The sequence below is a fragment of the Sinohyriopsis cumingii genome, chromosome 10 (genome assembly GCF_028554795.1).
Source record: "Sinohyriopsis cumingii isolate HCF-2022 chromosome 10, ASM2855479v2, whole genome shotgun sequence".
In the NCBI taxonomy this organism is placed as follows: domain Eukaryota; kingdom Metazoa; phylum Mollusca; class Bivalvia; order Unionida; family Unionidae; genus Sinohyriopsis; species Sinohyriopsis cumingii.
Window position 1 is genome coordinate 42,203,789 of NC_142970.1, and position 16,022 is coordinate 42,219,810.

General features: G+C 34.5%; 1 protein-coding gene across 7 annotated transcripts in view; it reads right to left on the minus strand.

Moving 5' to 3' along the window:
* Nucleotides 1-16,022, minus strand: part of LOC149789932 (uncharacterized) — a 475,016-nt gene that overhangs the window by 153,638 nt on the left and 305,356 nt on the right. For all 7 annotated transcript variants that reach the window (XM_089972003.1, XM_089972000.1, XM_089971998.1 and 4 more), the window contains one exon: nucleotides 721-799. In XM_089972003.1, coding sequence (XP_089828129.1) covers nucleotides 721-799 — 79 coding nt within the window. The remainder of the gene's footprint in view (nucleotides 1-720; nucleotides 800-16,022) is intronic.

The following is a 16,022-nucleotide window of genomic DNA, read 5'->3' on the forward strand; positions in this document are numbered from 1 at the left end:
GGAAAACAAGGCAAACAAGCAAAATGACAACCTAATAAAATAAAGAACTTTGTTTTACAGGTACGGATCATTGTGGGGAATAGAGTTTCAGAGAATACCAGAATCTGCATGAGAGATATCTTCAAGAATGATTAAATGTTTCACTGTTATTTGCAACGATATCACGGCATCCTATTTTACTAACTGAACAATACAAAAATTGAGTTTCAACATAGATAATTGTCTCACAAAATAAATGTTGCATGTTTTGATAAAAAGGAATCTTGTTTTGTAGTGTAACAACAGTTAGTCTGGTTCCCTGCTTAGTGGACTCCATGCTTTGCACATAAAAAAGTATACACCATTAAACGACCCAAACTGCTTAAGAAAACAAAAAGCAGTGATGTTATACACAAAAAGATTTGTGTACCATGTTGGTTGCTGAAACCAGGTGGAACCAGGTTATCGATTCTTCAGATGACAGATAGACATTTTGAAAATAAATGCAATTTATACAGAATAACAATCCGCAAACTAATGTAGTATCACTTTACTTTTCATATACTGGTGGTATGCAATAAATGCAATAAACTGTTTTTTGGTAAATCGGTATGCCACATAAATATACCTAATATAGGCAAACCCTTACAATTAACAATTTTTTCTAAACACTCAATTAAGGATAAAATCCTAAATTCATCAAATCTTATACATGTAACAATGTCGTGTAGTTACAGTTACCTTGTTTGTCTTCGGAATCCCCAGGGTATGGCACAGATGGAGGCATTTCTGTCTCTACACTTGACTGCCCTTTCTCTACCTAAATGACAAACAGAAGAAACCATTAGCACACTTGAAGCTTATAATGTTTATCAATGTTCTGTGATGTGATTCTGTAAAATGTCAACATTTCACTTTACATCTGGCACCAATTCTTAAAAAATACAGACTGGTCCGCTGGCTACCTTGATTATCAATATAACAAATCTTCAAGGCAAAGTTTTAAATTTAAATTAAAAAATCTGCCTTCTTTGAAATGGGTCATATAGAGTTGCTATAAATATAAAATAAGGACAGGTCTAGACACACGAGTCTGATGTTTTATCAATAAAAAAACAGACAAGGTCATTTTATGTTGTCACATATTTCATCCTATTTTATTGATAAAATATCTGACTTATGTGGAATGCAATGGAAAAAAAATAACTCTTGCATTCTTCTGACAAAGCAATATTTCATTTAACAGTAATTCCAATTTTTATGAATTGACAGCGTTTTCTTCGCAAATGATCACGTGATACTGAGTTGGAATTTTTCACTCATCGATAAATTCTGTGAACTACTTTTGGTTCCTTGTTACCAGCTCATTCGATGCGAATTTTTATCTATATCAATGCCTTACACCGTAATAATAATAACAACAAGCTCCCACCCACCCACTCCTGTGATTTCCGTTCAAAACAGTATATCACTGGCATGACCTGCTACGACATTCTACCCAGTATCGCTGTACATAGAATCAATGAATCTTGGCAAGCTAAGATAGGGATGTGTATTCTATCGCAAATTTACACACCAATAAATACCCAACAATGATCATCTAATCCTATAACATTTTCAAATTAATATGATGAGTGGGATTAAAGAGATGATAATAAAAATTAAAAAAATATGTGTTATGGCTTTATTTTTATTTTTAAATGTACTGGAAAAGCATTATCCATATAGTCAGGCAAGAGTAAGATGTATTTTGGTGTAAAAAAAGTGGGATATTTCACCAAAAGTATAATGGTTGGCATGTGCAAGTCATGCCAAGACAAAGAAAACAGATGTATACACAGTTTCAAAAAAGAAGTTGTGATAAGTGCTACGATATATCTATATGCATGACTTGTGTCGAGACGAGCAGTTTGAAGGTAAATGGCTGAATAGCAATTGTTGTACAGAGTGTATTTTCATATGCACAACTTTAAACAAATTTGCTGGTGTTCTCAGCCGTCACTGGTCTCCAAATGTGCAAATTCATACGAATCATCGCATGCACTGTAAATATCTTTCCTTTGTACCAACAACTATCCCCATATTGAGCACCAGAATATATCGTTCTAGTGACACTAAAGGGACATAATTCTAAAGCGCACTTGAATTGTGTTCCTAGATACATAATTTTAACCTTCATTTGGTTTTATTTTACATCCATGATCCTTGTGAGCAAGAATTATGTTAAATGTTCCAAAAGTATTGCATTATATATATATATATATATATATATATATATATATATATTTTTTTTTTTTTTTTTCAAACATGAAAACTAATGCTCAACTGAAGGTAAAGAAAAATCATCCAACCTTGGAAACCTTTATTTTATCATTGATATTTTGGCAAACAAATCAATTTATTGACTACTTCCAAATTTTGGGAAAATGGCTTTTCATTTTTATCATATTAATCATTCTAAACATCAAGAAATATGCATGTTAACGATTCGGGCTACAATACGTAAAGAGTGGTTTCCCTTTATCAGAACTCTACGTATGGAAAAAAATGCATTTCCTATTGCACTGGTTTTAAAATTATGGTTGGCAACTTCGAAACCTATTTTAAACAATGTGATTGTAGTTTGCTGTTGTTTATTTTTTTTATTTTTTTCCGTTTTGTTCTTGTTTTTGGTATTGTACTTTTTTACCATGGGGAAAAACTGTTACGGTAGCACTGAAAAACAAGGATGGTCGGCCGACTGCAAATATATTTTCTTGCCTCAGAAATATCAGAAATAGTAGCGCCATGTACAAACGAGTTCAGAAACTAATGAATGGGGGAGGGGGGAGGGTGCATAGCAGCAAAGAAATTTTTATCATATTATTAAACTAAAATAATTAAATATTTTCTTGCGGAAATGTTTCTCTTTAAAACGCGTGTTATAATACACACAGAATAGGCTGTCGTCATTTTAATTATTGAAATAAATGTTCTCCAGTTTACTCTTAATGTTATGCCTCAACCTTGCGTCTTCTCCCGATCAGCTGATTCTAGTAGCACGCATTGTTATTGGAGTAATATGCAAACATTTTCAGATGACCCCTGGTAAAACGACGTGATCGTTAACTTGTGCATATCTTGTACAACATGCAATAGTGTCAAATATAATTACCGCCTAATCAGTCAAAGGTTACATCCAAATATCCGGGCAAGGTTGTCATTGCTGATGATATCTCCGATTAATGTAAGAATTTTGGTGATTTAAATCACGGTTTGCACTATGTGATCAACATGGTAGATCGCGCTCCCACAGCATGGTCGTTTCGGATTGGCCGATTGATTGTCATGCTCACCAATCAATGCTTTGTAAACCACAATACGTACACGTGCTTACTGTATGTACATCGTTGAATGTATGCACACATTGCATAGTCAAATTACAGAAGTTCCAAATTTCGGACTTGAAAAGAATGGGTCGGTAGAGCACAGGTTTAGACCGATATCCAAAATTTCAGAAAAATCAGAGAAATAACATGTCTTTGTTACTATATGTGGTAGCGACTGTAAGTCTTAGAATAAGAAACCTGAAAATTTTAATTAAAATCCCAGTATAGCACATGAAGAAAAAATGCTGCAACAAATGATTACACTAATTTCATAAAAGACAAACAATCATATCTACAACCTATGAATTATGGAAAAATACAGTCAAATTGGTAAAGCAATAATGCAACTCAGTTGCCAACTGAATTACAAATGAACCATTCTTAGACAGAAATATTATTAAAAGGAAAATAGGGAATCGTGTTGGACTCCAACCAGAACTCATAAAAACAATGCACAAAAGCATTAGGAATAACATGGTTACAACCACAAACAAATGAATTTGTAATTTTCAGAATATCCTTTAACAAAATTCAAAAACACATTCACTTGGAAAACAAGACATGTAGAAACTTTGTGTTATACAAATTGCAAAATAATTTCATTATAACACGCGTTTTAAAGAGAAACACTTCCGCAAGAAAATACGGTATATCTTATATAATTTGATATTAATACATTATTTGACATAGAAAAAAAATGATCCATAAACATTTATAAGGGAGAGAGGAATCCAATTGTCTAAACAAACCATATATAAAATACAAATGAACATGTAATCAGTCTTCATAAATTAATAGGATAAGAAATGTGTGAAAAGGATAAATTATTTTTGGACATCCTAATGTGTATATTGAGTTGGGATTAACCTCAAAACTTCATCAAATTTGCAAAATCAATCCCTCAAGATGTTCAAAAAACTAAAAGACTAATAAAAGAGAATTTTGGATCCTAAAATATAGGAAATAGAAAAGATGAAAATATATGCAATTAGATATAGAAAACATGTTTTGGAGAAACTAAAGCGTAAGGTAGCATCTTAAAATTTAAATATAAAATTTAAACTAGCATGGACAAAATATTCTTTGCTAAATAACAGCCACTAAAATTCAAGCAATATTACTAAGATGCCTACATGATTCATAGTGGACAGGGGAAATAACTTTATACGACTTGAAAAATTAACCCCCATGATCACTGTGTAAGAACCAGCAGGATACAAAACTACATGTTATAATCTAATGTGAGTAACAAACATACAAATTCATAACACATAATTCATGAATCAACTATAGAAGATATTAATGACACAAACATCTATACTATATATAGATATAAAAGCATGCATAAATAATTTCTAGAAAAACAAGATTATATAGTCCTTTTTTGACCTCAGGTCACAATTAAAGTTTCCTAAATAAAACTATTACCTAATGGAAAAGTTCATTCTAGAAGGTTCTAAATGTTGGCAAGATAAAATCCTAGTTATAATTAATAGGTTTGTTTCGAAAATTATAATATAAAATGTAGTATAGAACAGGTAGACATAGCAATTCATGGGTTATTTCCAAAGTTCTAGACTTAGAATGAGATAAATATGTTGTTTACAAAACCAAATTCATTGACTCAGGTCAGATAGAAGATGAACTTAATTTTGGACAAAGTCAACCCACAAATTTATACAATGTTACATAGCATATAATTAATAAAAGTAATCTAGCAAACAAAGCAAATTAAATATACATAACAATATATATGAAATCATCGATACAAGAAGGGGAGACATAATAAGAAAAACAGAATGGAATTTACTAAATCAGGAAAGATATTTTTAACACAGCTTAATCAAAATGAAGAAATTTAATTCATGCAAGGGGAAAGGGACAGTTTAGTCTTCCTAATGTCCTAACAGCAAAATATTCTAAATACTACCCAAATAAATGTTTTAATCAAACACGAGATAAACTGGAAATTAATTGATGGGGAAAACATGTACTTCAGTTCAACAAATATTAAGAAAAGTAACTCAGCCAGGACAAGGACAGTTGTATTTACCTTCTTAATGAACCATTCCAGTGCCCTAGTGGTTAGAGCATCTGTGTTGGATGCGGGTTCGATCCCCAGCTGAGTCATACCAAAGACTTACAAAAATGGTACTAACAGCTGCCTCGCTTGGTGCTTAGCATTAAGAGGTTAGTGTTAGGACTGGTCAGCCTGGTGTCAGGATAATGTGACTGGGTGGGACTTCATGCTACATGTCCGTTAAAGCTACGTTAAAATCCAAATCACACACATATACTTTCTTAATGGGTATGCGTGTTTAACGGGATGCTCCATTCTCATCCCTTTGGAGATGAAATCTAAGCCAATACCCAACAAACACTTCTTGATTAAGTACTACAAACCAAATGCTCAAAAAGTATATCCTTCCTTTTCAGATCAAACTCTTGTCTTGTTCATATTTCAGATTAGCCATTACAGTTATTTTGACAAGAATTCTTGAGGGAAGGACAGTAATATTTCTCCCTTAAGATAGTTTTCCATAGTGCAGGCCACATCCTCCCTCCCACACACAACAACTTAATGACATATGCATAAAGGATAACATTGAATCTTACTTAACTTCAAACCTTACAGAATTAGCAGTGCTTTTCAATCATTTATGGGGGCCTGAGTGGCCAAGTGGTCTAAAGCGCTCTCGGTTGCGGATCACTGCCATCTCACCTCTTCTGCATCGGTTCAAGTCTCGAATTCAGACAACGTGGGTATGTGAGAAAGCTTGCCAGTAGCTTTTCATGGGTCAGTGGTGCTTTCCGGGGTTTTCCCGGGTTCTTCCACCACCATTAATATTGGCTGCCTTGTATAGTCTATCGTGTGCTGAAAAATGGCGTTAAACCCCACAACAACAATCATTTATGCAGCACAAACCACTTCAATGTAGTTTACAAGTCCAGGTCAATAATTATATTTTTTCATTATCATATTAATCAGAATTGTCAGCAGAAACTTTGCAATGCATCAGGAGATAGATGTCAGTTGTGGTTAGTTTTTTAAATCTTTGTCTTTTTAAGGTGTAAAGCGTATATAATTTCAATCCAATTACTGTTTTCCCTCTACCCTCATTTGTGCTTTAGAGACCCCATATTTTTTTTATTTCACCAGTTTTGATACCAAATTGTTTTATTTTTTTTACTCAGGTTGACACCCAGTTTTGACACCAAGGTGATCGTACAGTTGTCAAACATACTATTTAATCACATATGTCTGCGTGGGCTTGAGTCTTGGATTTTGATCTATGTGGGTATGTGAGAAAGCTTGCCAGTAGCTTCTTGTATTGGTGTTTCCTTCCGGGTTTTCAACAATCACATCTGAGTCAAGAGTAATTTACACCCATTTTTGAAATACCAAAGTTTGACTAAGACCATAAATTTCAATTATGTCCATGCCAAAAACATTTTCCATCCCTTTAACGCACTAAAGGTCCAACATTTTCATGTTAATATCTTACAATCCAACTCATGAATTCAGCAATCTTAATTTGCTCTTAATCACCAAGCATAAATATTTATCTGCACTATCATGTTTTCAATCAAGTCAATGTAAGAAACACGTTTAGTCAACAAGTATAGACATTTCTCTCCACTACCATGTTTTCAATCAAGTCTGTATAAGAAACACTTTATATCTTTCTTAGGACATTTAGCTCATAAGATGTAGCAGTATTAACCTGTCTTTTAACTTGAACATAACCTAAAACAAAGAACAAGTTCCATTCTAAAATCTGTTTTCCAAATTAGTTAAGGTAAACAAAGATGGATTCCAATTCAAGATATAAGCCAAGGTTGAATGCAAGTGATATAGAAGAATTTAATTATATATCACTTTTAGAAACTGGATCACTTATTGATGTCAGTCCAGTTTCAACACATTAGATGCAAGTGATTTTAAATTAGAAATTACAAAGGAGGTCATGGGTCCACTTGCACAATGGAGTGATGGCTTCATGTTCACCAACTACACCGAAAATAAACACGTGATACGTCTTACATTGTAATACTATAACATCAAGGAGATGTGGGCATTTGTTGGAATCTACATTGTCATAAGCATTATGCAGATACCCACATATCCCATTGTCCGGATGGCATTTTGGGATCCGAGTAATACCAGAAATCATGAACAGAAAGAGATTTGAAAAATGTAGGCAAATATTTACATATCAATGACACAAGTTCCAACCCACCCAGAGGCCAACCAGGGCATGACAACATTTGCAACATAAAACCTTTCTATACACAGTCCTGCTGAAATGCCTGGAAAAGTATGACCATCTAAAAATTCAGTTAATCTATGAAGGGATGATTGTATATGAAGGAAGACTACTACTGAAACAATACCACAACATTTGGCATAAAAGTCTGGGAAAGACCATTCCCAAACCGGCTATGTCTATGAACCAGAGTGGTGAAAGGCCTTACAAGAAAAATTGTAAACAAGAACGGTTTCAAGAATCCTAGTTATTTGAAGATTTACATTAGGATGGTCTTTTATGTCGTGGACTCAACGAATAACCGGGAGACTAAACAGTAAAATGCTAAATTAATTAGGTATACCAATGTCTCTAGATATCAAGCATCATTTGTAAATACAGGTCCAAGTCTAACCTTGAAAACACATTACACAAAAAAAAAACTGTACCCAATGTTTTTATAACATTTAGTATAATAAATAAGTGTGTATCATCTGATACCTCTGTATAAATGTTCTCTTTGTCATGAAATGTGTTTTTGTGTGTTTATGAACTCAAATCATGCTGTATTATTAATATTATTATTTACATTTTTACAGACCCACATACTTGGAAGAGTTACTGTTCTTGCTAGCAAAAGATCGGTCCAAGAATGTGATATCAAATAATATCCAACAAAGTTAAAATGAATACACAACACAAAACTTAAATTATTGAAATAATCCATAAAATGAAAAAGGTAGATCAATCCTCAACGAGTCAACAAGCACCAGTCAAAATTGCATGGTCTTCTCCAACTACACTCGCCTTAAGGTGTTGCATTTTACAGTAACGCCTGAAGAGCTCCGACAAAAGTAGTCACATTTCCGGTTTCTGGAACAATATAAATTTAAGAAATTTTCCAGAACTGTTTAGTTATTTTCAAATTTTGCCAGACCTTTTCCAAGTCTGGAAAAGCAATTTTCACATTTAAGAATTACAAAAGCATGTCGTGAAATAAAAAAAATGTAAAACTAACAGAAAAACAATTAAATTAAATATACGTAACACAGCTCCATCCCCTAAAAGAGCAGAGTAGTAAAGAACATACAACAGATGCAATACCACAAGCACCACATCACTGGGAACAAAAGTAACAAAATATGTCAGACGTTCGGGAACAAGGATACTTAATGATTGAAGGCAAGGAGACTGGCACAACACAATCATGCATGAACGGAATAGAATATTGACATAGAAACCTATGTTGGATTAGCCAAATACCAAAATAAGATAAGGAAAATAACATAAAACTCAGAAAAACCTCCATTACAATTGTTTTTCAAATTATTTTCATTTTATAGATAAAATATCCAATTATCAAAAACATTACAGGGATAAACAAACAAAAGCCTTTTTTTTAGAAAACATGAAGGGACATCCCTTAAAGCTCAGTCTGATGGGATGGGTATGTGTGGTGTCCAGAGCTACAGAGGTAAAGATTTGAAAAGGAAATTTCATTCACAAAATTTCTTAATCATTAAATTTTAGAACCTAATTATTTATCGTCACAAAAGCAGATAAACTTTTCCTGTGAATTTTGAGTTAAGATAGTGGGACTTTAAACAAATTATCCCTTTAAATACTAAATTATTAACTGTTTACAAATGGACCAATTCATTGTATGAAATAAGAATTCATGAAACTTTTGAAACAGTGGATAAATACCTGATAAGTTAGTACATGTATACGTATCAGCTAACTGACCTCAAGGTTGGTTAGTTCCATTACTCCCCGCTGCTCAGTACCCTACACTGGCTATCCATTCGTTCCAGAATCAACACAAAATTTGTTCTATGCTATGTTTCATTGACGGACTCCAGTCCAACATACCTATCTGACCTCACCCATGTGTACACACCAGCAAGGTACTTATGCTCCTCTTCTGACAATCGTATACTCAGTATTCCCACTAGGAAAATTAAGTCATAGGGACAACATTCTTTTGCATACCAGGGCTCAGCAACATGGAATGATATGCCCACTGAACTTAGACACAAAGATCCCATTCAAGAGTGTTCTTAAAACTCACTTATTTCGACTGCGAGAACAAACTTAAAGACCTAATAATGTTTCCTACCTTAAATATTTTCATCATATTTTTTATGTTTTTGAATTTCATGGTGGCTTTTTTTGTAATCCTATCATTATATGTGTTTCTTAAATTATAGGTGTTTTCTAATGTTGTAAAGCACTTCAAGAGCTTCTAAAGATTAGGCACCATATAAAGTCCTCATTATTATTATTATTATCATTATTAAATAAAGTTTGTATTATTATTATTATAATTATTATTCTATTTCTGTGTCTATGACTCATTAACAGGATCTAGAATATTATTATTATTATTATTATTATTATTATTATTATTATATGTGTGGAATTATATTTCTGTGTTTATGATTCAGCTTGTGAATTCCAAAGAGATTACTTCTTTTCATATCATCATGAGAAAATAAATACGATAAGATGCCAATCTGACATCAGTCAAATCCTTTTCCCAGTTTTAAGTTCTGGAAAGTCTAAAAATCCTGACTATTTTCCAGATCAAAGAGGTTCTAATAAAAAAGACCTCCCAAAACAAATTATACTTGAAATAACACTATATTTTGTTTTATTCAGAAGCAACTACATATTTTAAGAAATCTTTTGATGTAAACCATGTCAATGTTACTTTCAAATAAGGAGTAGCAAGATATTTAATATGACTGTCCAGGCAACCATATGTGAGGTCTTATCTACATTTCATTTAGAGCTAAACAGATGTCATAAGACGTGTTCAAGTGAAAATTCAAGTGAATAATATCCAGTCAAATAATGAAAAGTAGAAATGACAACATTTTCATTTAGAACCAAACAGATAATACAAGAAGTCTTGAAGTGAAAATCCAAAGTTAGTTATGTCCATCCATGCATGAAGAGTAACTACCTCCACCTGATAGTGTCAAGTAGTCAGACTTTGCGACCGTAATAGTGAAAATAAAGGTTACTTCACTGGATTACAGTTATGCGATAGCCATACAAGAGTTATGCATTGGTAGGTTACTGAATTTGTGTAGCTTTTCAATTTTTTGGCGATTCTAATGTGATAGAAGACGCGTGACAAAAGTCGAATGGAGCGGAGGCTGGTGTCACGCTTGCACTCCTTGTGTTAAATTATAGCAGAGATCAACAGACACTGTTAATTGCTATAGTACCGATATCAGAACATGCTATACAAGCCCGTTATTTCAATACTAAGACATAACACTTAAACAAAAACTGATTGAAAAGGAAAGTCTTATGATTTTACTCAAACCCTTTCCATGGCATGAACAAAACAGACAGATTAACCACCTGAGCTATGCTGAGTATTGCACACACAATCTCATATGGTATTTTCTAGTTATTTTTTGTCTTTTTTATTTTTGTCTTTTTTCATAGCCTTTTTTCATTTTTCCTATTTTTTACAATTTTGTTTGACAATTGTTTCTGTGAAACAGTTTTTTGCACTTAGTGTCCTTTGCCTTTTGCAAACTGCACAAATCTTTTGACCTACACTACCGCCTTGTTTTCTTAAATGTTTGCAATTTTTGTTTTGCATTAATCCCAGTAGCGGTGTGAGACCACCATTTTCATAAATTAGCTCTACTGAATTTCACTCAATCTCCCTGAATGGACCAGGAATTAGTCACAGTAGGCCAGGGGCCTGCACAGTCAACTGGAACGAAACTAAATACCTACTTTCACATCCAAATTGGTTGGGAGTGGAGGATACTTGAGACTATTGGCTTTCGACCCCTTGGGGTGTCAGACTATTGATCATGGCGATATTTCAAACTGCCTCAGACAGTCTGAAATACTAATGGCACTGATAACTGTAGGCATTGAAAATGAATCCATTGATGGACTTCAAAATGCATGGAAGAACAAATGTACCCAAAAATGTATGACACTCCACTAATTAAAACTAACACAAGAGAAGTCATAGGACAAACAGCAAAGGCCAACAAAGATCAGCCAATAGTTAGAGAGGTAGAGGCCAAGGTCACCGATGCTTTTATCTCCAGCCTCCCTGTTGAAGTGGACAATAAAGAAGTAGTGGATAAAATAGAAACCAAACTAAAAACTTAAGTTAGGGGAGACAGAATGGCCAGTCTGATGTTCCGCAAAGTCAAATCGAGTGTAAGAGTCATAACAGTCTTAAAAGAAGATGCTAAAATAATCCCTACTTTCTTCTATGTTATTTTTTGTTTTTTTTAATGAGGTCATGGTATATGGGATGTGAATGGGACAGAAAATGTCCATGGTGCAGTCAAGTGGTGCATGGACCCAAAGATTGCAAGAATCCCCCAGCAGTGCCTACCTATGCCAGTATGGTTGCAAGCACCCACCCCACCCCCAATTGCAAATATGGAGGAGCAAGAAGCCAGGCCACAAACACAAATAGGGCAAGCAATTCAGCAAATGGTAGAGATGTGTAGAAAAGAAAGTGAGGAAACTAAACTCGCTGAGGAAATAGAAATTCCATTGTGAATGAACTTAAACTGTCCAACATTGATGAATCAGAAATCAAAGAGGATGAAAGTTCCCAAAATTTTCAAGGATGGAGAGAGTACTTAATCACCACAAAAACAGAGTTGAATACCCCATACAAAGAAGGGCAAACTAACCTGAAGAAGGTTTATATAAAAGAGAAGAGCTATGGAAGGGGGGGATATGGAAAAACTGAGGGATACCGAAGAAGAGAGCTAATGGGGAAAAACAGAAATACTAAACCATATTAAAGATTTCTATAGCAATCTATATAAATTACAAAAAAAAACAGAACCTGAAGCTATAGAGAAATATTTAGACTGAGTAACATGCGACATGATATCATCAGAACATAAAAACTTACGTGATGATTTCATTTGAAAGGAGGGAATAAAAAAGACCATAAATCAGCTAACAAAAGGCAAATCCCCAGGAGGAAATGGACTCAAAACAGAAATCTAAAAAAAAAATCCACAGTGAGTTGTCGCCCATTCTAAAATGGTTATATTACAATATACTTGCAACGAACCGAAGGCAGAAGTTTGCAGAATCAAAGCATGTGGGCCAGACGTCTTACTAGGTGTTACATAATTTTGGATCTCTAAATTAGCTTCAAAGGTAGTTAATCCTTTTGCAAGCGGGGCTTCTGCTGAAGGGCATATTTGAGTCGGATACTCAGTAGAGCACCAAGATGGTGTGATGAAACCTGGATCCAGGTGGAAAGAACATTAAACGGTGGGCGTGTTCACTAATTAGGGATGAGAGAAACTATATCTTCCGCTGGGAGGGCCTAATACTTAGGCAGGAAAATGCTTCAATCTTAGTCATAAATGCACACAATGAGATGCAAATTATCGGGGAAGAGAGATGTATTGTCTAGGAAAGCAGGAAGCTTATGTTGAGAAGGGAATTTTAGTTAAATGCCACTCCAAGACTTAACTCATAAAAAGAAGGGAACTGAACTGGGTAAACAAAATTCTTACAGGTAAAACGGTATCTTGGCCGAGTGTTTGTGCTTGATTTGAGCAGATAGTTGAATATATTAGAATACTGAATCCTCATGTATAGGTATTTATTTTATTAAATAATTGAATTGTGACATGTACTAAACATCTATCAGAATGTAGATCGAGCACTATGCAATATTAGATGGAGTTGGATTTATGTGCATATGTATTTATATGTATAATTCTGTAATTCTTAGGATGCATGCAGTAGGAATGATTACATAATAACGATGGGTAGATACAGTGTGAGTGTGTTAATAATATTAATGAATAATGCTATACGTGCGTAGAGTGCAAGGCATGAATCCGATAAGTGGAAATTTATATGTACACAGGGCCTGGTAAAATTGTTTGCCCATTAGTCTGATGGAAGGTCCGTGAGAGAGTGGTTAATTTTGAAGAGTAGAATAGGGAGACAAAGGTGTACATCCCTTATATTTCTTCAGGAAGCTTCCAGGGTGCCGTGGGAGTCAGTGTTGAGATATTCCAGGGTGTACAAAATGACAACAGCGAGAGAATAAGACGGAAGCCGTGGAGACTTCCAGTGTGTACACAAGAGGCACAGTATACAGAAGGAGAAAGAGGAAGGAAGGAGGAAAGAAGAGAAATTAGATGAGTGTGACTTGGGAAAACTCACCGAACAGAGACTCTCTCACAATAGGACAGTAATTTCTATATGATGAATTAAAGAGTAAAGGGCATTTGGTCAACCCGGCCATTATTGTATTATGATATATTGAGCTAAAGATTTATGTCCATGAAATTATTGCATTCATATATTTGATAAAATTATTTATTCAACTTTGAGTTATTATATGTATTTAGAGAGTTGGAACTGCTGACTGGGGGCTCTTGAGTAATTAAATTTTAATGCATACCTTCTGCAGTATTATTTATAATATTGTAGTGGATCAGTATTATTTATAATACAGAAGCGGGGTTGTGACAATACTTCTCGTAATGAAACGATGACAAAAACAATGAGGGAGGGATTAATTACTCTAATTTATAAAGGAAAATGGGAGAGGGAAGAACTAAAAACCTTGAGGCCCATCTCCCTCCTAAATACAGAATACAAAATCCTACATATAATTTTAGCTGAAAGAGTTAAAAATGGAATGCATAACATAATTATATCCAAACTTGTGGAGTGAAATGAAGATATATCCAAAATAATATTCTAAGGTTAGAAACGATATCAGACTACTTAAAAGAAACAGGTCAAAAAGGTGCCATGGTACTTTCTGACCAGGATAAAGCTTTTGACAGATTAGAACATAATATATACATTATCCTGACACAAGTCCAACCTGTCCTAACACTAACCTCTTAATGCTGAGTGCCAAGCGAGGAAGCTGTTAGTACCATTTTTGTTAGTCTTTGGTATGGCTCAGCCGGGGATCGAACCAGCGACCTCCTGCATCAAAGGTGGACACTCTAACCACCAGGCCACCGGAGCAGTCTAGCTCTATCCAGCCCAATTTTATTTAAATGCACTGATATTTTAACCGGATTTAAAAGCATTAACTTGAACAAAAATCGCCTTGGGAGGGCCTCTACATATATTCAAATGCGAAATAGAGGAGATATGTACAAAAAATAATAAATTAACAATAAGATTAGAAGTCCCAAGAAAATTCAGAAATATTAAGGATGTACTAGCTAAATATATTGATAGGAGGATTTATTGATACAAGACAAGAAAAAAACATATTGGATAAGAGAGGAAATCACAAAAATTAAATGTAAGGTAGAACAAGAAAATCTTGCAATAAGCTGGGATAGAGCATGGGGCCACTGGTCCAAGCTAAGCTCCATAAAATTACAAAGCCTCGGTTTTAAATACATGCACAATGCATGGTTGACAGGAGAGGTGGCGGTGAGATGGCATATGATCAGAGTATTGCCAAAATGTCCACTGTGCAAAAAAAGCACCATTTAGCAAGTTCCATACTATTGTGCAATGTGGAAAAAGACAAAAGAAAGACTAGAAGTTATACTAGAAAAAAACAAGAGAGAGAGGTACCGGAGGGCTAATTTACTATATTTCTATGAAAATGTTTACAAGAAAACATTATACAAAATCACAGAATATATAATTGGTACAATGATGGCTTGTGGACAGGTTATCACAATTGGAAGATGACCTGGCCTGGGCAACATTCCTACTCGCGGGAGGGGGAGAGATGGGGAAGGGGTTTCACTTTACTGCCCACGTAGGGGCATGTACCACAAAATGTGGGCTAGAGCCCCCGGCCTCATCTCTCACCCCAGAAAATATAATTTTTTTCAGCTAAATGACTCTTTTTTTCTTTATTTTATCTAACCAATGCATGAAAACAGAAAGGGTAACTCACAGAGTAGGGAACTAACAAAATAAAAAGGTTTAAGTCTTAGAAGGGAAACAGGGTACATTTATGTGGATAAAGTAGGATGCGTAAACATCGCAGGGCTATGTCACAAGGCACCACGTGAAGTGGACAGGCCTGCAGAACCATATCAGAAAAACCCACATGAAGTATATATTTTTGTTGTTGTTGTTGTTGTTGTAGGATTTAATACCATTTATCAGCACACGATGGGCTATACATGGCTGCCAGTATTATTGGTGGAGGAAGAACCCGGGAAATCACTGGAAAGAACCACCAACCCTCCAGAGGCTACTGGCAAGCTTTCTCACATGACCATATTGGCCGAATCAGAGACTCGAACCCATGAAGTATATAAACACCACAACAAAAACATGGGGACTAATAAGTTACCCACTACTAACCCACTAATAAATTTCTAAACCCTTTTGGAATTTTTTAATTTCATAATGTAAATAATAACGAGGCCTAACTAGAGTCGGGAGAAACACAATAAAA